General features: G+C 51.8%; 1 protein-coding gene across 1 annotated transcript; it reads left to right on the top strand.

Annotated features, from left to right (window-relative positions):
• The first annotated feature begins 8,291 nt into the window (after positions 1-8,291).
• On the top strand, positions 8,292-10,660 carry LOC149809355 (uncharacterized). Its single transcript, XM_089994870.1, has 2 exons — positions 8,292-10,364; positions 10,484-10,660. The coding sequence occupies exons 1-2, from the start codon at positions 8,292-8,294 to the stop codon at positions 10,658-10,660; spliced, it is 2,250 nt and encodes a 749-aa protein (XP_089850996.1).
• The last annotated feature ends 11,450 nt before the right edge of the window (positions 10,661-22,110 follow it).

A 22,110-nucleotide genomic window follows, 5' to 3' on the forward strand; every position in this document is an offset into this window, starting at 1 on the left:
GACCGTGAGCGTCCCTTCATGTGTGGGCAATCTCTTGCATAGTGTCCCCTTTCACCGCATCCAAAACACGTGATGTGGGGGCACTCCTTTGAGAAGTGGCCTTCCTCCCCGCAGAAGCCACATAGTAGTGGTCGTTCTTCGCGCGGTCTGTCGCTGGCCATCGCATTGTATTTTACGTGGTCAGTTTGTTCCGGTCGTTTGTCACCAACGATGTTGATGGTTGCCCTTATACTCTCCCACCACTGTTTCTCAGTGAAGTGGTTAGCGGACGATAACGCCGGATTCATGACTTTCCACATCTGAGTTGTCATGGGCGGGAGGCGTTGTATGTAATACTCGCGCAACCGTGCTCCATTTGTGAACTCGTCTGTTTGTTCGATGTCAGCCAGTTCCGTTCTGATGCGTAGGAATTGTTCCGTGAATTGCGCGAACGTTTTCTGGTGTACTGACAGTGCGTTCAGCTGTGCCCTCAGGTCACCTGCTGATGCTGGTACGTGTGGGTTCTGTTCCCTTAGCATGGTGGTTGCCCATTCCATGCAGGTTTGCCCCGATTCATACGTCCAGGTTTTGATACGTCGTCGTAAGCGTTCTTGTACGCTGACGGCGCATCCTGCTATCAGCACGTTTACCGTGGCTTCGTCTGATAGCCCCCCAATTGCCTGGTGGTTCTGGACGTATGCCAGAAAATCCTCCAGGTTTGGTGTATAGATATTACCATTGACCTCCCTTGGCGCCGCCTGGCTGGGATCATAGTATTTCTTAACCGCAGTTTTCAATAGCTCTCTGGCGTATTGTGCGGCTGCGTTGTTGCTCTTAACTGACCCAGCGTAATGTTGTCCTTGGTGTAACAAGGGTTGCCTTGCTGTGTGGTGTACTAGCTGCACTGCCGGTTCCCCGGTTGCCGGTGGCAACGGTGGTGCTGGTGGGTATGCCGTTGGCAGCGGTGGCCCCGCTGCTTGTAGCAGGGTTTCCTGTTGGTCCCGCATCCGTGTCTGGGTTTGGTGTTCCCGTGTACCGTGCGTTAGTGACCGCGAGCGTCTGTTGGGCTCGTTGGTTCCAGCAGCTCTTATTGGGTTCCGTGTTCCCCTAGGCTGTAATGGCGTCAGGGCCATTGATTCCTCATATATGTCAGGGTGGTGCCTGCGGATATATGTTAGCATGTCCTGGTGTCTTGTGTCAATCGTGCGCGCCGGCGCGTTGAGACTGAAGGACATCCTAGGAGTTCCCTGCTCCGGTGGATTCGGATTCGGTGGTGTGAGCCACTCTCCGCCACCAAAGTTCGGTTGCCTGGTGTTGTTGTCATCCAGGTTTCCCCCTTCTGTCTGTGCGGGCTGGGTTCCATCGATTGTGTCATCGATGGTTGGGTCTGGGTGGGCATCGCTTTCCCTAGCTTCACCTACAGGTCCTAGTTGGACTGTGGCTGGCTGTTTGCGCCACCATTTCCATGCCTTTTGCTCCGTTCCTTGCCATATGTGCATGGGGATTTTCTTTCCCATCCACGATTGGTTAAGGTTCGCTTTGGCCGTAGCCTTGTGTTTGGCTTGGAATTCTGTCCGCCTTTTGGCTTCCAATTGTGGGTCTGACTGCACCCCTGCAGGGCTAGGTACCTCGTTGGCTTTGAAGCCTGGCCACCTTTGCCTAAGCCACTTCCTTATGCTAGCAGCAACCGTGTTTTTGGTAGTGACGTTGAGTGTCACTCCCAACATGGTTGTTACCGCTATTGTTGGTTCGTGGGTTGTTGTGTCCGTTGCTGTACATGACTGGCATGTTGCTTCCGGATCTGCAGGCGCACTAATAGTGACCGGCGTCACGGCTCGGTTTCGTACAAATGTGACCCTTTTGTTTCTGCTGGCTTTAAGCCTTTGCAGCTTCCGGGTGTATGCACGTGTGTTCATGGTTTTCAAGCACGGGTCCTCGGTCCTTGTGCCTTGAGTTTTCCCTGTAGCCGTGGCTGGGGTTCCCTTTTCAGGTTGCGCCTTGGGCTTTTTGGGTTGGCTCTGCAGTTTTCTGATTCTGCGTTTGGTGTTGGCCCGTTTTTGTGGGTTGCCCTGGCCCTGTGGGCCTGCATACTCTCGTGCATTTACATCCGATTCACCATCAGAGCATTGTACGCACAAGTTCATGCAGTCTGCTAGGTCTACCATGTATGCATCTTCTAGACCTAGTTCCTCAGCGGTGGCTTCAACAATTCTAGCCATGCGCTTGATTTCACCATTAAGGCGTCTACGCTCTTTCTGCAAGGCCGCTCACAGGCGGCAAGAAACAAGCCCGCATCGAGCTATCGGCCGCACAGCTGGTATCCTTCGAAGCCGTCAAAACTGCGCTCATCTCCCCACCGGTGCTGGCGGTGGAGGACCCCTCCCGGCCATACGAGGTGATCACGGACGCATCATGCGAAGGCATAGGCGCAGTGCTCCTCCAAAGGGATGCCAGCGGCCAGGCCAGGGTCATCGCATATGAGTCCAAGGCATTCACAACGAAACGAGCCAACATCGAGGCGTGATTCTTGGATGCAACACAGATACCGCAACCGGATGGCAGTATCCGCCTCGACATTGCAGCGTTGGAGGACGCATCAGGCAAGCAAGAAGTCACAGCACTCATCCATGCCCTCAAAGTATGGCGCTGTTACCTGGAAGGCGCGGATTTCACCGTCTACGTCGACCACATCCCCCTCACCTACCTGCTGACGAAAACCAATCTCAACAGATGGCAAGTCCGCATCCTGGAGACGCTGGCCATGTACCCCGGCATGAAGATCCAGCATATCCCAGGCAAGACCAACATAGCTGACGGCCTTAGCCGCATCCAGCATGCGTTACCAGCAGCACAACCCACGGTAACGGCGGCCATCCTCCACTGCATCGACACCTCCGGCAGTGGCCTTACCTTTCCGAAGCTACGACGGAAGGATGGCACCCCCACCCGTTACCACCCCACCACCCTGTCTGAAGCGGTGGACCGCATCCAGCTCCAATACAGCCAGGTGGTTTTCTACCAGGCCAACCTCACAAGAGCACAGGCCCGCCAGGCCAAAGGGGCACAGACCCAGCTGCAACCCCCGCTAGCCCCGCCTGGCCCTCTGAAGAGCGGACCTCCAGAACCACGCCAGCCACCCACCCGACCTCCCCCACGGCCACCCGCCGTAGTCCCCACCGCAGACACCCTCATGGACTCAGGGGAGGAGGACGAAGATGAGCACACCCAAACACGGGCAGAGGACTTGCTCAAAGCCCCACAAGGCTATGGCTGGGCAACAGCATTCCTGCAACAATGTGTCGACGGCTACAACCGCGACCCTGCCATGACAGCCTTGATCAAGGCACAAGTAGCCCACCCGAGCGCTCCCGACGCATGGACAACAGCCAGAGGACTCTGGTTTCGCAAGGGAGCACTGGTCATTCCGAACCAGAACCTCCTCCGCAGCGAATGCATCAGCCAATACCACGACCCCCCGGAAGCAGGCCACCAAGGTGTTCTCAAAACCAAGAAAGCAGTCAAACGTTTCTATTGGTGGCCCACCTTGGACTCGGATGTCAAGCGCTATGTGGACACATGCGACTCGTGCCAGCGCATGAAGCCACTCCGCAGACGGGCAGCAGGCCACCTGCAACCCCTGCCCATCCCGGACGAACGTCTCAAACACTGGGTAATCGACTTCGCGGTCGCACTGCCCCGTACGGACAAGGATCAGGACTCCGTACTGGTCATGGTCGACCGGAAAACACGGTACACACTCCTCCGGCCATGCTCCACACACTTCCCGGCACAGGTAGCAGCGGATACGCTCATCGAGGCAACATCCACCTTTGGACGACCTACTCCATCGTATGCGACCCGGACAGCCACTTCAAATTCAAAAGCGACACGGGACCCTTCCGAACCTCCCTCACGGCACTGGGCTGCACCGTCCACATGGGCACAGTGGACCACCACGAAACGGTGGGTCTCGCTGAGCGCACCATCCAGGCAGTCAAAGAACAGCTGCGTCACTATATCAACGCCACGCAAACGAACTGGGCTGCCCTCCTCCCGGCACTTCAGAACGCCCTCAATAATGGCTTCTGCAAGTCGCTGAACACCACACCGAACTACCTGGCCCTCGGAATGCACCCAGACGCGCCCAGGCTGCCACAACCGACCCAGACCACGGACGCTGACCAGCGACGCCAGTGGCTATGCACCGAGGCGGAGGCAGCCACCCGCCTGGAAAAGGCCCGCCAGACCATGCTTATCTCCGCCAACGCCAAACGCCGGGATGAATCCTTCCGCGTGGGCGACCAGGTCCTCCTGAGCACGAAATACCCGTGGTTCCAGAACACCGCGGATGGGGTGCGGAAACTCATCCCAGCCTGGGTAGGTCCATTCCCAGTGACAGCTGTTCCGAACACAGTCACCTACCAGCTGCAACTTCCGGAGGATATCAAATGCGCTGACCAGTTCCACGTCAGCCTCCTCAAGAAATACCACCCGGACACCAGGGTCACCCGACCACCCCCCTCCGAATTTAGTCGATGGGCACGAGGAATTCACCGTGGAAGCCGTCGTGGGCCACCGCATTAGAAAGTTGCGATCCGGATCACGCGAGGAATACCGCGTGGCCTTCCAGGGCTATGGGCCACACCACAACATTGGCTCCCACTGGCGAATCTGGAAGGATGCACACAGGCCATCGCCGACTACCACACCCGGCGCCACGCAGGCATCGGCACACGGGCTATTGCTCGGGGTCTGCCACCAATCCCATTACTTCCCAGTCTTGGCTATGCTTATGTTTGTCTAAATATCCACCCGTATATTACGAGTTTTGGGGCGGTTCCTATAGACGCGCTCAGAATCAATGAGCGTAACATATACTACGATACCTGGCAGACCCGCATGTCTATAAAAGTCACGAAGACCAAAACTCGGAAGTTCGGGACTCGGGGCGCGAACCCTCCTCGAGGACGGATGTACTCCTCCCGAGTGATGTTGGACCGATGGGCGCCGAACGGGTGTGCGTGTGACAAAGATCGAGGGATGGTCCCGACTCCACCCTCGTAGTGGGGCGCAACAGTACAAAAACCCACGCTCGGGCGCTTGATCAGGACGAGTGTAATCAAGACACTTCGCCCCATGCACAGGGTGACAATAGAGACCCCGCAGGTATTCGTGACAGGGCTCGCTACCCTGCTGCTCTTCCACAACCCATGATTATCCTCAGCATGCCATGCTTCGTGTATATCATGCTCTGACCTGAACAACCCATACGTGGAAACCAAAGCACTCAACGGAGGTTATGTGTAGGCAAAACTGCTACAGGAACCGAGGCATCCGCCTGACGGTCCTCATCGCGGCACCAGCCTTCCCAAGTCCCAGCTAGCTGACCCTGCATCCTGGCACTGGAGCGCAAGCTTCCGTCCTGATCTCCCGTCAGGTGCTGATTCCACGTCTACCCCACTTAACGTACCCACATATCAAAGAGTGTATAATTGTCTTTGTGTACATATATATATATATATATATATATATATATATATATATATCCGTCCGTCCGGATTTTCTAGACCCTTCTAGAGGTCTCTAGAGTTCGAGTGTGTAGAGCGTTCCAGACCCATCTAGATCGTCCATGCCTAGAGCCTTCGAGAAATGAAAGCTAATGCATAACCACCTGATTGATGCAACATATTTGCAGACAGCAATGTTCTCTCATATGACAGTAACGTCAGACCTAGGGGTCCCGTGTGACAATGTCAAACACTTTTGCAAGTCCAAAATGCACCCGGGCGAGGGTTGAGAAGGTATATGTTACATTTGTTCGTGCAGACTTGCATGTGCGTTTTTCTCTTCGCGTGCGTCCGTGTATGACGTTAAGTGACGCAATGTCAGCCAACGCGTAGTTGAGCATTCGTACGCATTTCACTAAAACCTTCTATGCATCAAACTCTCTACAACTTTATGGAGGTTTCCATGTGTTCGTCACGTTTCGTATGTGCAATGTTCTTTCCATGCGTCCATACGTTTTGGGTAGGCTTCGAAGTTAATTGTTTAAAGCTTTTTAAAGGGTATTTTTTAATTGTTTAACGCTTATTTAATTAACCCTTAAAATTCAAATCGTGCTTTAACCACGAAGACGTTAATCTTAACTTCGCCAGTCTGAAACAAGCGTTAAACGTTAAACAACGCCTGTGCGCACCACGTTAAAGGCGCTGTAAGCAGCTTGGATGCGGCCTGCCTTAAGGCTGGCGCGCTAGGATGGGAGACGATAGCACAGTTGAGCATGAAACACCCGCTGCTGGCCCGTCTGGCGACACGCAATGCAATGCATCTGCTGCTTCGACTTCAGGCAGGCGGGTCACTTCTGCGGGGCGCCAATTTTTCTTAGGGCGAGTGGGAGTGAGGGCGTCGAGACTAGGGGACGCAGTTGTGGGGCTGTTGCTTCAGGCGGTGTCAAGAAGACTCGCCAGGCACGGCTGGAATGCGTTGTTTTGAACAAGGGGAATATCACTGTGTTGTTTAACGTTTAACGCTTGTTTCAGACTGGCGAAGTTAAGATTATCGCCTTCGTGGTTAAAGCACGATTTGAATTTTAAGGGTTAATTAAAAAGCGTTAAACAATTAAAAAATACCCTTTAAAAAGCTTTAAACAATTAACTTCGAAGCCTTCAGAAAACGCTCAACATTACATTGATCCATAGTTCAACCATCAACGTGCAGAATGCATCATTACCTCCACGGCATTCAACCTGATTGACGGAAACTTTCGAAACGTCCACGTGCATCCAAGACTGAGATACAACAATGTCCGAAGCCTCCGGAGGTGTCAAAGGCCGTCATACGAGCCCGGAGGGCTCGCCCCGGGGCGGGCCCGGAGGGCCCGCAACGGCTTGTATACATATATCTATGTGGGTATACATATATATATATATATATACATATATATATATATATATATATATATATATATATATATATATATATATATACCCTTGATCGCCCTACGTTCGATCGCTGTGAGTAATTATTGTCTTATGTAATTGTAACCTTGCCAAGTCAAGGTTCGTTTTGTGGGGGGGGATGTTAGGTTCGGAGCCTGGCTAGCCTCAGCCAGTCTCGTGCTAGGTCACATGGGTACATAGCACCGGCCTATGTACACATGTCACCTAGTACACCCAAGCTAGACTGCTTAGGCAGTCTAGGTAACTCACAGTGTACTTGCGCTATGATTCCATGCAAGGTACACCAAGCCCATACCAAGACGAGCACCTCTCCTAGGCGAGAACTCTACACCTACACTTGCACCCATAGGGCCTTTACTCGTGTACCCAAGGATGGTTACATCAAGTATCAAGCCTACGCAAGTCTATGCAAGCTTACGCAAGTCTACTCAAGTCTACTCAAGACTCAAGACCGGTCTGGCCATGACATGGTCAGGGATGCAAGTCCTGAGCCGTAGATAGGGGCTGTGAACCCTATCTAGTCATGTGCACACAGTACCAACGCGCCCAGGCTAGCGTAGGGTGGAAGTCCCGAAGCCTAGAGGGGGCGTTCCTGATAAGGAACAGGGCTCGGATTGGAATGGGATCTCGATCCCATCCCAGTTACCTCGGTTCTTAGGAACCAGCACAGATTGCCTCTGTCACAGCAGGCTCGTACCCGCCCTGTGCTTCTTACATCTTGCATTACAGCACTGCATACTGTAATCATAAGGACCCAAACGGGATCCTTACAATCAGCATAACCTGTTTTGTCAATTCCCCAAGTGCACATGGGCTCAAAGCCAACTCACGTTCTTGGGGCATATTGTGACAGGTCAGGGGGTGATGCCTGATCCCAATAAAGTAAAGGCACTCACGGACTGGGAGCCTCCACTCACGTTGGTGCATCAGTTGGCGGCAGCACAAGCTGCAGATGCAAAATCAGAGGCTACAGTATTAAAGGAATCCATAGCCACAGAATGCAGACGATTCCTGGGGTTCATGAACTATTTTAATAGATTCATCCCTAAGTATTCAGACCTGGCTTTTCTGGGTATGGGCATTACATGCCCATACCCAGAAAAATCCACCAATGTGGTCCTCAGAATGCACGGATTCATGGAAGCAGCTCAAGCTGTGCCTTCAGAATGCAACGATGATGTTCCATCCGGACTTCTCTTTGCCATTTCATGTGTTCAGTGATGCATCCACAAAGGCAATAGGGGTGTCTTAATTCAGTTCAAAGAAGACATTCCCTACCCAATTGCATATGTGGCACGCAAACTCACGTCAGCCGAGGTGAATTACACCACCACAGAGCAGGAGATGCTCGCCATGGTATATTGCTTTAAGCAATGGCGCTGCTATCTCGAGGGCAGTTCAGTTTTGCTGCACACAGATCATGAGCCACTTACATGGCTGGCCCAGCAAGAACGGCCCAATCGCCGCCAAGCTCGCTGGTTGGAGTTTCTGGCAGGCTTCAAGTATGAGGTTCTGTATGTCAGCGGTGACAGGAACGTGGTGGCAGATGCCTTGAGCAGGATGTTAACACCACCAGCCGCAGAGGCACTCATGTTACCAGGGGATAATTGGCCTTTCAATTCCGATCCCATGTGCAAACGCTCACGAAGTGTGCTGTACAGTGTCAGCATGGACCCAGCACAGCCCGTCCATGACCAGGTCTCGCCTGATGCATCTAGCGATGGCAGACAGCATCAAGCTGACTCAGGAAAAGTTTCAAGTATGCCGCGACTTGGAGAAAGTGCGCGCTCAGATCCTCACGGCGATGACACAGCTGTCGCTGGCTCGCGAATCAGAATCAAGACTGGAAGCGCAACTGCAGGAGGTTCAGACCAGGCTCATCGAGGCCGACAGCAAGTGGTCTGCACCTACACAAGCATCCTCCTGGGAGGCCACACGCGCCGCACCCCGAGCAGCAGTCAGCGTGGAGATGACCAGTCATCAGGGGGTGGAACAGCCCGCCGTCGTGGTACGAAACGTGTTCATTTTGAGACTGATGAGTTGCATGACGCACACCTATTCAGTAATTCATCAGTACAGCATCCTCCCTCTACAGACCGCCGGACTAGTGGGCCAGCGAAATCCGGTTCACGTTCACGTTCATGTTCAGAATTATCAGAAGGACATGGGAGTGATGCCGGTGAGAAAACAAGTACACTCATCAGCCCAGAAAGTTCAGGGGTAGAGGGGACTCCTGTGCCTGATCAGCCTGAGATGTCTATCGCCCTTCCACAGGAGACTGATCCCTCCCTAAGTGCTTATGAACTACTGGTAGAGGCGTTGTTTGACAGAATCGGGGCTGGGACGAGAGGAGATACCTCTGTACAGACCACCGCTCAACGCAAGGCATTTCAGTTATCAGAGGGGAAAGGCGACCTGTTGTGGCGGGGCAATCTCCTATATGTTCCAGATTCGGGGGAACTCAGGTCGGACATATTGTACTGGCACCATGATGTGCCATGGTGTGGGCATTTGGGGATTCAGAAGACACTCCAAATTGTCCAACGACAGTTCTGGTGGCCCAGCATTTCCACCGATATAAAGAACTACGTCCAATCATGTTACAAATGTCAGAGTGATAAGCCGGATAGGCGTAGAAAAGGGCCACCGCTTACATTCATTCAGGCTCCTAGCAGTTGCTGGAGAACAGTGGGGGTAGATGTAATCGTAGACTTAACCCCATCAGCCTCAGAAAAGTATAATGCTATCGTGGTGTTTTGCTGTCATCTCAGCAAAATGGTCAGGCTGATACCAGCACACACCACTCTGACTGCAGAAGGGTTTGCAGAGCTGTTCTTCAAGGAGGTTTTCCCTCATTATGGCATGCCTACCAAGATAGTCAGTGACAGGGGTCCACAATGGAATTCGGAACTTTTCAAGACATTGTGTGACCTAGCAGATATCAGGTTAAGTCTCAGTACAGCATACCACCCTCAGACCAATGGCCTCGTGGAAAGGACCAATGAAGTGGTAGAGACTGCATTAAGGCATTATGTAGCACCAGATCAGGGTGATTGGCACAAGAAGTTGCCCTTCATTGAGTTTGCTCTGAACGACATGTATCGTGAAGCGACTGGGAGCACGCCTTTCAGAATGAACAGAATCACGGTGCCTTTAGCCCCCTTTGAGGCGGTAAAGGACAGAATAGCAACTCAGAAGGGATTAGTTGCCCCACAGTCAGAATTGGCCTCATGGATGGGCGCTTCAGTACCGAAGGGGGAGCGCACATATCTTCAAGCAAAAGAAGGATTTGCCAGAGCCAGGCAAAGTGTTCATTGGGCTGAATGCAAAATGAAGGAAGCTCATGATAAGAAGGGTGTAGTCAACCACCATTATCAGACAGGAGAAAAAACGGAGACTTGGTGTGGCTCAAAATCAAGCACATCAGTCTCAGGCATCCAACTTTAAGGCACAAACTCAGTCCCAGATTCATTGGACCAGTCAAGGTGCTACAGCACAGTGCCAATGGATCCACAGTGCTATTGGAATTACCTTCCAATTTGCAGATACACCCCAGAGTGTCAGTCACGTTAGTCAAGCCCTATATTCCAAGGGGAAACAGGGCAGTTGTGCCAGTCATGATTGATGGAGCTCAAGAATGGGAAGTAGAGGCCATCATTAATCATAATGTGGTTTCCTCCCGCTCCAAGAAGAAACAGAATTATACAGCATTCCTCGTCTAGTGGAAGGGAAGCTGTGAGCCCTCCTGGCATGAGTTCAAGGACTGTGAGAACTGTATCAGCACAGTCGAGGATTACCTTGGACGATGTACCAAAGGTGTCAGGGCCAAAATATTCAGGGCCATTCCAGCATCAGAATTGAAGAGGCTGTTCCCACTGTACAGAAAGGAGGCTCTAAGCCTACAGTGAGTTCATGCAGGTCAGCCCCTCAGCACGGGTTCACCTTCGGTCAGGAGGGTGGGGAGTCAGTCCCAGGTCAGTACCCTCAAGTCCAGTCAAGCCAGCTGCATCAGAATCAGCTGGGCCTTCATACTGGAATGACCCGAACGAGAGTCCGCTGTCCAGCGACCTCGACTCAGATCTGGGACCTGTGGTCCGCCAGGCTCCAGCACAAGCTCAGCCTTCAAGTTCACGGCATCGGAATCGCGCAGCCGAACGTGCAGCACGCGCTCAGTTCGTGCGTCATGATCTCGGGGACTTCATCGATAGACACGAGGAGATAGGCTGGATAGCCCCCCGAAACCCCATCAGCGCCTCTCAAGCGGCCACTCAAGCACAGGACAACAGTCCGTTGGCTTTGGCTGAAGGCTTTCAGCGTCTAGATCCGAACGACGACTGGCCGCCACTTGGCGCCGATGCAGACAAGGATTAGACTTCATGTTCGGTTTCATGTCTAGACCAGACTTCGGATTCATGTTCATGACCACATTTCACATTCATGTCTCATGTTTCATGTTCATGTTCAGTAGATGACTCTGTGCTCCTGCCGTCTTGCGACGAGGGGGTGATGTGTTATGTGAAGACGTCGCTAGACGTATGTTGAGTCATCCTCGATAGGGAATCAGATAGCAGCGATGGGAGGTCCAGGGTTCGGAGGTCGGTCTCCTACGGGAGATGCCTGGAGGCACTATCAGAATATATCACGTATCAGGGACTTCGGTCGGGACTCTTTTCAGGTGAAGGGTGTTTGGTCCCATTGCTGAACACCCCTATCGAGGTTTACGTTGCAGACGTAGGAACCCCTATGTTTTCCACATACTTGTGTAACAGTGACTGCATGCAGCGATACACGATGACGGCTGGGCTGGCACACTCGGTTCACATTTTGCCTGCTTAGTGGAAAGCGTGATAAGATCTTCCGGGCATCCAGAATAGGCCTGATGCAGGGAGATGACGCCATCAGCGTACGCAGACGTGCCCATGGCATAGCATGACACGTTCGTGTGGATTCGGCGGTGGTGTAAAACAATACATTATCATCAGAGCAATCGATGTCGCTTTTAGGTCTGGTCGAGCGTCCTGGATGTATCCCTGTGTGCCAACAAATAAATCCAGGAACAAGCTAAACGCCCGAACGATGTGCCAAAGCATGAGGCTGGTCCTGAACCGATTGCTACAGAACCATCGGACAAAGGTGCAATTGGACATTCAACCTATATGTCACGCTCTATGTGGTCGCAATGGTCAGTTTGCCGTGTAAGGCTTTCATGTATGGTCTGTTCTTCCGGCACGCTTAGCGCCACAAGCGCCCCTGTGAGATGATTGAACTCACCTCCTTGCATACGAACAAGAGCAGCATCGCAGCACAGACTCTAAAGCAGCATCACGCTTGCAATCCCAATGGAGCAATATGGAATGTCTGGGGCTGGGACAGTCACGCCTGCCCTTACACGAGCTGCCACTCACATGGGCCAAGACACCGAGAGAGTGTCAGCACAGCACAGCACAGCACCGTTTCTGCACAAGCCGATGCTGCTTGCTGCTGCCTTGATCCTTGCATGTATTTGTGTACAACACAGCCGCATGATGATGACGTACGGCTTTACAATAACACCGCATCTACATGCATATTGGCAACTCCAAGCGATTACTTGGGAGCCAGTCCTACCATTAGCATAGTTTGAGGAATAGGTTGCAGCCTCAGCATTCTACAGAGGGAACAAAGACAGCATTACAAGTTGCTGTCCAGGGGGGCGGTATCTGACAAGGATGTCACAATCAAGGGGCACAGTCATGCTGACACTTCTGTGATGTTGCCTTCGCAGGACTTAAACTCACCAAAATGACGAGCGCCCATGGATGTGCACCCAACAACAGCTCATGCCATCCTCTCCATGTGAGGCAAGCAATCAGCTGTCGAACCACTTCCTCCCCTATCTCTAAACAGCACATCCAATGGGAACGCTTTTCCGTTACTTGGAAGCTTGCGTGCAGGTTGAGAGGCATGGACGAGCCAGAAACACTCCAGGGTCATCGACACCCAGACGACGGGCGGGACCCCGCCACGGCCGATCCATCCATGGACCTGGGCCCAACTTCTCAACACCCCACAGATGTTCCAGTGGTGCGAGCCGGTTGCTGCTTTTTCAAACATATCAATGATGTCACAGTATCGAGGGTTGTTTACCCCATGGTGATGGCAATGATTGCACTGATTCCCAAGTAGTTCTTGGAGTTGCCACTGTCCATGTGGATGCGGTATTGTTGAGATACATCATCATGGGAGTGCTAATGCGTGATCAACCCAACATGTTGCAGTCTGATGACACGGCGAGTCGTCAGTCTGTCACCAAGAGCGAATCCCGCATCCATCTCATGCTCTAGGAAGGTCCATTCTCTGCTGTGCAACAAGAAACTGAAGGCAGCTTAGGACACGGTGCGATCACGGTGCGGCAGTGGAGGTCATGGGAATTCACATGCCCAATGAATGATCACTGCAACTCCATTGTCGACTGACAGTACGTTGCCGAATGTTTCCAGGCAGTACTTTGAGTCAGTCACCAATGTCTATGTGTGCGTGTTGATATTTGCAAGATGAGTCGTCATGACAATTGGCATTCTTGCATGGGAGCGACCTGCTCTGCTGAAATGCATTGTTTGAACCTGATTGCAGCCTCGTCCAAGATGCAAGTGGCCTGCTGCCGTCTTCACACGCTGAGGCGAGATCTGCAGAACCAGAAGCAGACAGTGGGCGTTTCTTGGGAATTGCAAGACGCAATGGACGGCTGGGTGCACAAAGACCTTCGCAATGAGTGGGAACGTAGCTTGGAGCCTGTCTTCTCTGGCACAGATGTCCTCTCCCAGGCCATGGAATCCTCCGAGAAGGTAAGGACACCGCGTGTCCAGTGTATGCATAGACTTTATCGCACAAAGAGTACGTGACTCTCTGAAGGTCACTGTCCGTTGATTGTTAAGGATCGCACGGCCTTGGCAAGCTTGCATGGGCAAATGAGCGTGTTGACCAGCACTTGCACTTGATAGGAGTGTCTGCAACAGCGTCGGATTCCGCACAAAGGCTATGCATGACCAGGACGGAAGATGCTGGAGATTGACTGTGTTTTCAAAGGTGAGCAGGCACAGCATGGCACAAGTGGGTTTGCTGTGCGAGGTGTCGCCCACCTGTCTCGAACCGCTGCAAGTGGACGGCTTTCTCACCTGAGATGGGCAACTAACTGCCCGTTGTTGCATTCTCTCACTATGTGGTGCAGGCCTTCAACAACCTGGCATAATGCCTGATATGAACTATGTGGGCCAGGATTCTTTTGCCCTTGAGCGCCAGCAATTGCACTCAAGCCCAAAAGGTTGCATGCAGCAAGAGGAATTTGCTCAATCAAAGCCACACTGAAGAGTTCACGTACTGTCGGGCGGGGGAGCCAATGTTGACAAGAATGAGATGTACGAGTGCAGGACAGGAGGTTGGTACACCTGGCTCTGGCACTCTCACAGTCCGTGTTTGGGCCTGAACACATGTGCATGGACTTTGACTTCGACAACAACATCCTGATTGGTGACCTGTTTGCGCGGGCAAACGACCCCCTGGCGGAGCAAGCCAGTGCCATGGATTCAGCTTCCAGCAACAGCCTCAGACTGTCAACAGACCCCGGCTCTATCTTCTCCCCACAGAACAGCTCTCAGCATAATGCTGTGACCGGACAGGGCCCGTGGGCTGCTGGCTCCGTACGGGCGAAAACCATGTACCAGAGAGTTAGCACGAACACCAACCCCTTTGCAGAGCAAGCTGCGAGGTGGCCCGGTGCTGTGTCTCTTTCCCCTCTCCAGCGTATATGTCTGGAAAGCTTGGCTCTGGCGATCTGTCACGAAACTTTGAGAGCCACAGGCTTGACTCCGGAGCGATGGACACGCTCAGCCAGGACGGTGGCGACCAGCGTACGGTAGCGTGGACCCATTCGCGGATCATGAGCGAGGGGTACAGCACCCTGTGCGCTGTGGCATGCCGGTGGGACCTTATCAATACCATCAAGCTGGACAAGGTGCGGGGGGGCGGACTACTGCAGTGGTGTTCGGGGTGATTTGGTTGAGTGATGCGGTTTGTGAGGTTTGCAGGCAGAGACATGTGCAGCGTATAACTGCTCGCTGATCTTTCAGTATCTCCACCAGTGAGAAATTTGAAGATATTTGCATTGTAAGACGAGAGAGATTCATCATCTCCCAAACCAAAATCTGATGTGACCCTTGCATTCCACACGTAGAATCCTCCCTACCTTTGGACAGCTAGCTCTAGTGCTTCAGTTGCGTAATGAATCCACTATGCCCACACTACTTAAGCCAATCTCAGCTCGACACGCCCTGCGCAATCTCCCCAAGGCCGGACGGCTTCGCTCATGACTCATTCACCACAGAACATCCTATCTCAAAAGCAGAGTCCATGCTTATACACTCGATATGCTCCGCATATCACTTCGTACCTCCACCCATGGCATGTTCCACATTGCAATTGGTGGGACGCAAGCCTAGGAGCTGCATGCCATGTGACAATTCAGCTCTGCTAAATCATCTCTGCTGAGATGAGTCACCCCTGCACCATGGGTCGACCCACTGAAGATGACCTTGCCTTACAGGCCCCTATCTCTACCACAAAGCATTGCCAACTTTCCGAACTCTGGTGCATGTGCCTGCACGAATGCAGACGCACATGTAATGAGGAGACTTGCACAAGCTGCAAGTTGCCAATCTGCTTGCCAGAGCATGGTTCCATATCCGAACCTGGAGATGAGGCTGTCTCAACACTGCCCAACGGCATACCTAGGAAGAACTGATCACAGAACCGAAGAAGAAACTAAACAAAGTTCTCCATGCTTTTTTTTTTCGTTACTTTGTCAGTCACAATCGATGTAATGATGACGGGGAGGGCACAGCATGATGATCGATTGATATAAAATGGTTTCATTTTATTTTGCTTTGTCATGATGTGCAGATTCTTTGTCAGCGGTCACTCGTCATTATGGGCTTCACATTGATCATGCGCAATCGGCGCCTCGAGTCCTTGGCCATCAACCACGACAAGCTGGTGAACTTCCTGCGCTGCGTTGAGATGCTCTACCCGAAAGCGCCCTACCACAACGCCCGACACGCAACACACGTGACCTGGGCCACGCACGCCCTGCTGCACATGACTGGGCTGGCTCATCGCTTAGAGCCACTGGACATCATCAGCATGTACGTGGCAGCCATCTGCCACGACCTTGGCCACAAGTACGCTTCCATTTGCCGTGAGCAGCATGCGCGGTGCCGGTGTTGCGCCAGAATGGCGTTCGACTCCCGTTGCTGTCCCCAAAATTAATGCATTTGCAGGCATCTGGACCCAAAAATCACTCCGCCTGGCAAAACCCTGGTGGTTGCAGACAGGCACGCATCGGCACGTCTGGTAATCAATGCTGTCCTGGTCGGGCTACCAATGACTTCGCCTGGGTTTATCCATTGCAGGTGCTTGTGCTTTCACACAATAGTTTTGGCGTGATATCTCGCGTTGGTATTCACGTGATCCATATTCATCAAAGTCGTCGGCGCATCGTCTGCATCTGGCCACACCATTTCGGGCTTATGCAGATGCAATGTTTGGTGTAGTGTTCACCACACTTCAGGATGCATGCATCGACACATTCAAATTGCATGTGTAAGGGTGGGAAAAATTGTATTACACCAAGCTACCGCGGCCAGTTTTGCCCTTGTTCAAGGGCTCTTCGGACGAAAAGCACAATTGCTAATTAAAATCTGTGTCCATTCTATAAAATCTGGGAATCATGGAATCGGAGCAATCCCAAAGTCAACTTGGATGAATCCTGGGGTGAATCCCGAGAGAGCATAACCGCGACACCCCGGTCGTGGAGCCACGAATGATACACATGCCCTGCAATGGTTATCCTTGACAGGGGCTATGTGCTCCCTTGCCGGCATCACCCTCAGGGTGTGACTATTCTCGTGTGAGTTGCAGGAGAACCAACAGTCAGTTTCAGAAGCAGTCTCAATCTGGCATCGCCATCATCTTTGACCAGAGCCCCATCGAGAACTGCCACCTCGCACTCATTGCGTTGCTTGCCGATCTTGGCCAGAACGACTTTCTGAAAAAGCTGTCGTCTGACTCGCGGAAACACGTGCTCGCACTCATCAGGCGCTTGGTCTTGGTGTGTCTACCTGTGTCATGCTTCTACTTTGGGAACTCACTCCAGCACCCGTATGTATATGTGACACGTACAACAGTGTACCACAGTCTGGGCAAGATGCAAGCCCTCATCATCCCTTCAATAAAGGGAAGCTGTCTGTCAGTCACATGCACTCTTGCGGAACTCCGGTTACGTCCATCACAATGGTGGAAGGATGTCAAGTACCATTGCAACAATACACATCATTGTCATTTTAACGCATAGGTCAGGGCAAGTACTAGGCCTGCAAGCAGCCAAGCTCTCAAGTTTAAAAATGATTAGGTCAATGGATGATGATCATCATCCTCGCGTTGCACAGATATGAACAAGAACGAGACAGTACCAACCGAAAGGTAACAATCCCTCAAGTGCCCTTCAGCACTCGCATCATCATGGACAGCAGCAACACCATCTTTATCATGTGGCAGGTGAAATGTACACCAGTGAAGTACCTGGGCAGCAGAGCTTGCGGGGCATTATGCACCCAGCATTGGTGTACCTTCCCCTGTGCTAAATAACGCGTTTGCAATAGCGCTTGGAGACAAGCGCGGAGGCAAGTGCGCATGACCAACGTGACTCGCTGTTTGTCAGCCTGCTGTTGTTGCTGCTCGAGTTCGTACAGTGGAACAAACACCGGTGCATGATGCCAATGCTCTTTGTCGTGTGCTGGTCTTCAATCCATGTGTTGGCGTCTTTTCGGTTGTGGTTTGTTCATGGACAGGTCACCCAGCCACGATTGTTCGTAGTTTTATCCTTGATCACGACGCCGACGCCTGCAACGTGTTGAACAGGATGACAGGAGCAGGAGATATGATGGGGGCACATGAGCCCCAAGGAGGACCCGCAGATGAAAGCGAATGCCATGGGTGCAGGGTACGGACCTCGCTTTGCATGAAAGCCTGATGGAGGAGTGGAGTTCCCGCACCAGGATGTTAAAGCAGCTGGCCACCAAAGCTGCAAGCGCCTTGGCACGAGCAACAGGCGCTGCACCACAAGGCTCCGACGAAGATGGCTCCAGTGCTGGAAGGCACAGCCCCTCGCGGAACCTAACAAGAAGCATTACCCGCAACTTGAGCATCTCTGACGTCGACTCTCATGAGCTCATCATGATGATGCTCATGAAGTGTGCCGATCTTAGCCACACTGCCATTGACCTGGAAGTTCACCTTTGCTAGATCGCTCGCTTGCAGGAGGAGGTGTGCTTCTCACTTGGGTGCTCCAATGCACGCTCTGCTTGTGTGGCTATGTTGCAGTGTTGCATGTCTGGCTGGTTTGGCATGTCAATGCTGGGCTTCAAGCTCAACAAGCTTCAAGAACAACAATACGGACTATTCATTAATGGACAAACATCAATCATCCCTCTGCGTTTACAGGTTTGGTGCCAGGGTGATCTGGAGAGGGCTCAAGGATTCGAAGTGGCCGGAATCTTTGACAGGTCATCTGACAGGGGCATTCAAACAACGCAAGTGCGTCCTCACATTGTGCGGAAGCGTGTGATACTGCAGCAGTCGTGGTCTGCTTCTTGCATCGTTCAGAGAGAACTCTGAACGCATGCATCACTGTCCGAGCTGAAGTATCGGAACTCCGGCTCAGCAGCTAAGGTGCTTGTAAACGAACATCTGTAGTGAGACTGCATTGAAGAAATTGCGTGAAAATGTGCACATTTACATACGCAACCCGGCCGACCACTTTAGACTTCAGTGGCGCTCCACAAGCATCGCCATTGATGGCTCAGGCCACCTGAATATGTGGGGATATCTCGAGATAGTGCCCACAAATGCGTGAGCTCAGCACACTTTGCGCTCTCACCACCGCCATGCCGCTTCAGGTTGGGTTCTTCCAAGCTGTGATTCTTCCCATGTACACGGCGTTTGAAGAGGTTTTCCCCAAGACAAAGAGGATCAGGGCCCAAGCGGAATCGAATTTGGAGTACTGGAGAAGCCTGGAGCGCGTTGGCAAGTAGGGATCTGTGCGTTCCAGCCCTACCTACGCACAAAAATCCAGGCTAAAACGCTCATCAATGAAGGTTGGACCTGTCCGTTTGTCACCCCATAGGTGCCTGCACTTCCAGGACTCTCCACCTGCACTCTCGTTCTGTACACTACACATGTGCGAGCAGTGCACTCATCAAGAATCGCTCCATGCGCTGCCTGCCCTAAGCAGACAACCTGTCCAGGCCGATGGACGATTTGAAACTGTACGCCAATATTTCCTCTCACGGTTGCAAAGTATAGCCTCAAAGAACAATCCATGTGGGCTGTCGGGTAAGTATTGTGCAATTATGAAAGTTTAGTTGCCGTTATGCATGTCAGATGGTACAGATGAAGGAGAAGGAAGACTAGACACATGAGTCACGAATCACTGACTGTTTGCATGCGACTGAACGTTGAGCTTGCTGTTTCCAAGCAAGCTTGCTTGAGTACAACGGCGGACTTCGATTCGGTACCAGCTAGTCTGGTCGACAAATCAGCAACACAATAGGTCACGTCGTAAAGTTGCTTGCTGACCACGTACCTCCTCATCTGTTTGACCAGCTGCAGGTCCCGCATGCTTCTGAGCAACATATCGCCTTGCAGATTGCTGTCCTTTCATACCGTGAGAAACTAGCCATCTAAAGAAACGGAAAATTTTATTGCATGTACTTCGATACCGTGAATTTTCCAGAACAAGACAAACTATGTATCTTTTATTCCAGTGACTACGACGTTGAAGTCCATAGCCCGGAGAAGGAAGCCCTCCGTTAAGTGTTCAACAGTGAGCGTTTGCCGTCTTGGACATTCACTAAGGAGGGCCCCATGCAATGAATAGGGGCAAGTAGGCGCACACCTGTTCGATGCCGGTCAATGTACTACCTATCGCACATGAAAACTTTGTCCCCATCCTTACTTTTATGCATATACGGCCTGAAGCGTCAAGTGAGAGTGTTCTCTGAAAACTCAATTGAGTATGTATTGTTGGGAAACATCACCAGTTGAGGTAGCGAGACGCTTAGCGAGATAGCCATTACAGTCGACTCAGGGATGCTAGCCTGAGTTGTCCACAAATATGTCCACATACATAGCCTCACTCAGAGCCCAAGCACAAAGGTTCGGCACACACAATGAGACCGTTTATCTGGTTTTCAGCATGTGTCGTAGCACCGACCGCTTGTCACACAACTGTTGTCTGGGAATTGTCGTTATCGAACCTTAAGGGCGCTGGTTCAGTCGCTATGGTTTAACAAAGTGCACTTCCCAGAGGTCTTATATATCCCCAAGCGGAGACGAGAAACCTTACTTCTCACCCCACTTTGTACCCTCGGGGATGAGAGACTTACACGCTGCAGTTTGCAACCCCAAGTTTGAACCTGTGCGTTGCTGGAACTCCCGTTGTACTGGTTCAACAGTCGTGGGTAGCTGTCAGAAAGCAGTGGTTTGCACACGCAGTGTTGATTGTTTTAGTTGTGGGTGAGTTTGGTGCTGGGACTTGTGAATGAGGAGCCCAATCATTGGGAGCTAGTGCTTTCGCTCCTTCGAAGAAAGGAGTGGAACTTGCTGGAAACCAGCTGTCATGAGATAGACGGTATCATTGTGTGTGCCGAACCTTTGTGTTCTTGGGCTCTGAGTGAGGCCATGTATGTGGCTAGAATCCCAGAGTCGATTGTAACGGCTGTTTTTTGTTAAGTGCGTCCTACCTCAGAGGGTTGATGTTTGTCAACAGAGCTGGCAGTGAAATGTCAAGAGTCTTACATGCAGAAACCAACAGCAACTTGGTCTTGGTCTTGGTGACCATAATGGACTTAGGGGAGACGATGACATGCTAGGTCTGACCCCAAACAACCTGCTCAAAGCAGATGTCTAGAGACTTCATATAATCCTAAATTTAATCATCATTTATTTCCTGGTCGGGCAAGGTTTCGTGAACTCGTTGCAGCAATTGTGTTAGTAATCACTCTTTCTCAAGGTTTTCTGTATGTTGGACACGGTTGAGGGTATGTGTGGACTGTATGTTAAGACACATTTAGAGTGATCTTAGAGAAGTGCTGAATACAGTAGCCTCGGCGCATGACATGCGGGAGGAGTTTCTATCGAAGGGAGCAGTCCAGTCCTCGAGTGGATTTGTTGTTGCTTATCTCTGTTGTTTTGTCTCTGGAGCTTCACATCAGTGTCTCCTCAGTAAGCCCCGCAGGGCAGTGCCCCGGACCTATGCAGATGTTTCAGACCTGTTTGTACCTGTGTGACGTAGCTGTTCTTGCCGAGATGGCGGTAAGCCGTGAACTATATGGTCGGGTAAAAGTGTTATGCTTTGGCAACGAGACAGAATATGAAGAGCTTGCTTCAACTTTCAGCGCAGTGTGTGAACTTTTGTAGTATTTTGCGGGCATGTCATACATATCAACTTGTAACGTCAGCCGTGATTAAATGGGCCCTTCACGGCCCTGAGGTGTTACATTGTGGCGCCGCATGAGTAGTACCTTGGAGTTAACAAGCTCAGGAAGCCTTGCCAGTTCCGCTATAAGGGCGAGCATGCAACCCAAGCACGCAGGCCAGTAAGGCAAGCAGGCGCATCACAGATGAGTCAACGGGATCACTGATCGACAAATAAGTATAAACTACAGTACCTAGTACAAGGACGTACGCATATCTCTGCCCTTCATGTGGGATCGATACACTGAACCCATGTCGAGGGCAGCAACCTAGGACATATGTTTAATCAAAGCCTCGTGTATTGGGGCTCATGCAATCGAGGCAGCTTTGGGTGGTTGCTGTTTCCTGGAGCTCGATTGTACGGTATTGTGTGACGTTTCCTTGCGTGTTGCTGTGTTTAATAAATAAACCTTCTTCGCGTGGAGTTGCGCGCGCTTAGAAACTGTGTTGTGTGTCAAGCATGCAATGTTACTGCTGAAGTCTGCTACTGAAATCTGATCAGGGCAGCTGATCGTCCCTCACATTTACACCAACTCAGAGTTTGTATCTGACGGTACTCGTCTCAACGCCACATCCATGCGCACATGCACTGGTGCAATTGTAACCA

This window comes from Nuphar pumila, unplaced genomic scaffold (genome assembly GCF_984573655.1).
Source record: "Nuphar pumila unplaced genomic scaffold, dmNupPumi1.hap1.1 HAP1_SCAFFOLD_1339, whole genome shotgun sequence".
Classification (NCBI taxonomy): domain Eukaryota; kingdom Viridiplantae; phylum Streptophyta; class Magnoliopsida; order Nymphaeales; family Nymphaeaceae; genus Nuphar; species Nuphar pumila.

What these genes read in the sequence shown, in the direction of transcription:
- LOC149809355 (XM_089994870.1), top strand. Translation starts at nt 8,292, where the DNA reads ATGGTATATTGCTTTAAGCAATGGCGCTGCTATCTCGAGGGCAGTTCA. An exon ending in GCTCAAAATCAAGCACATCA is followed by an intron (nt 10,365 to 10,483) that starts GTCTCAGGCATC and finishes TCCAATTTGCAG; the next exon opens with ATACACCCCAGAGTGTCAGT.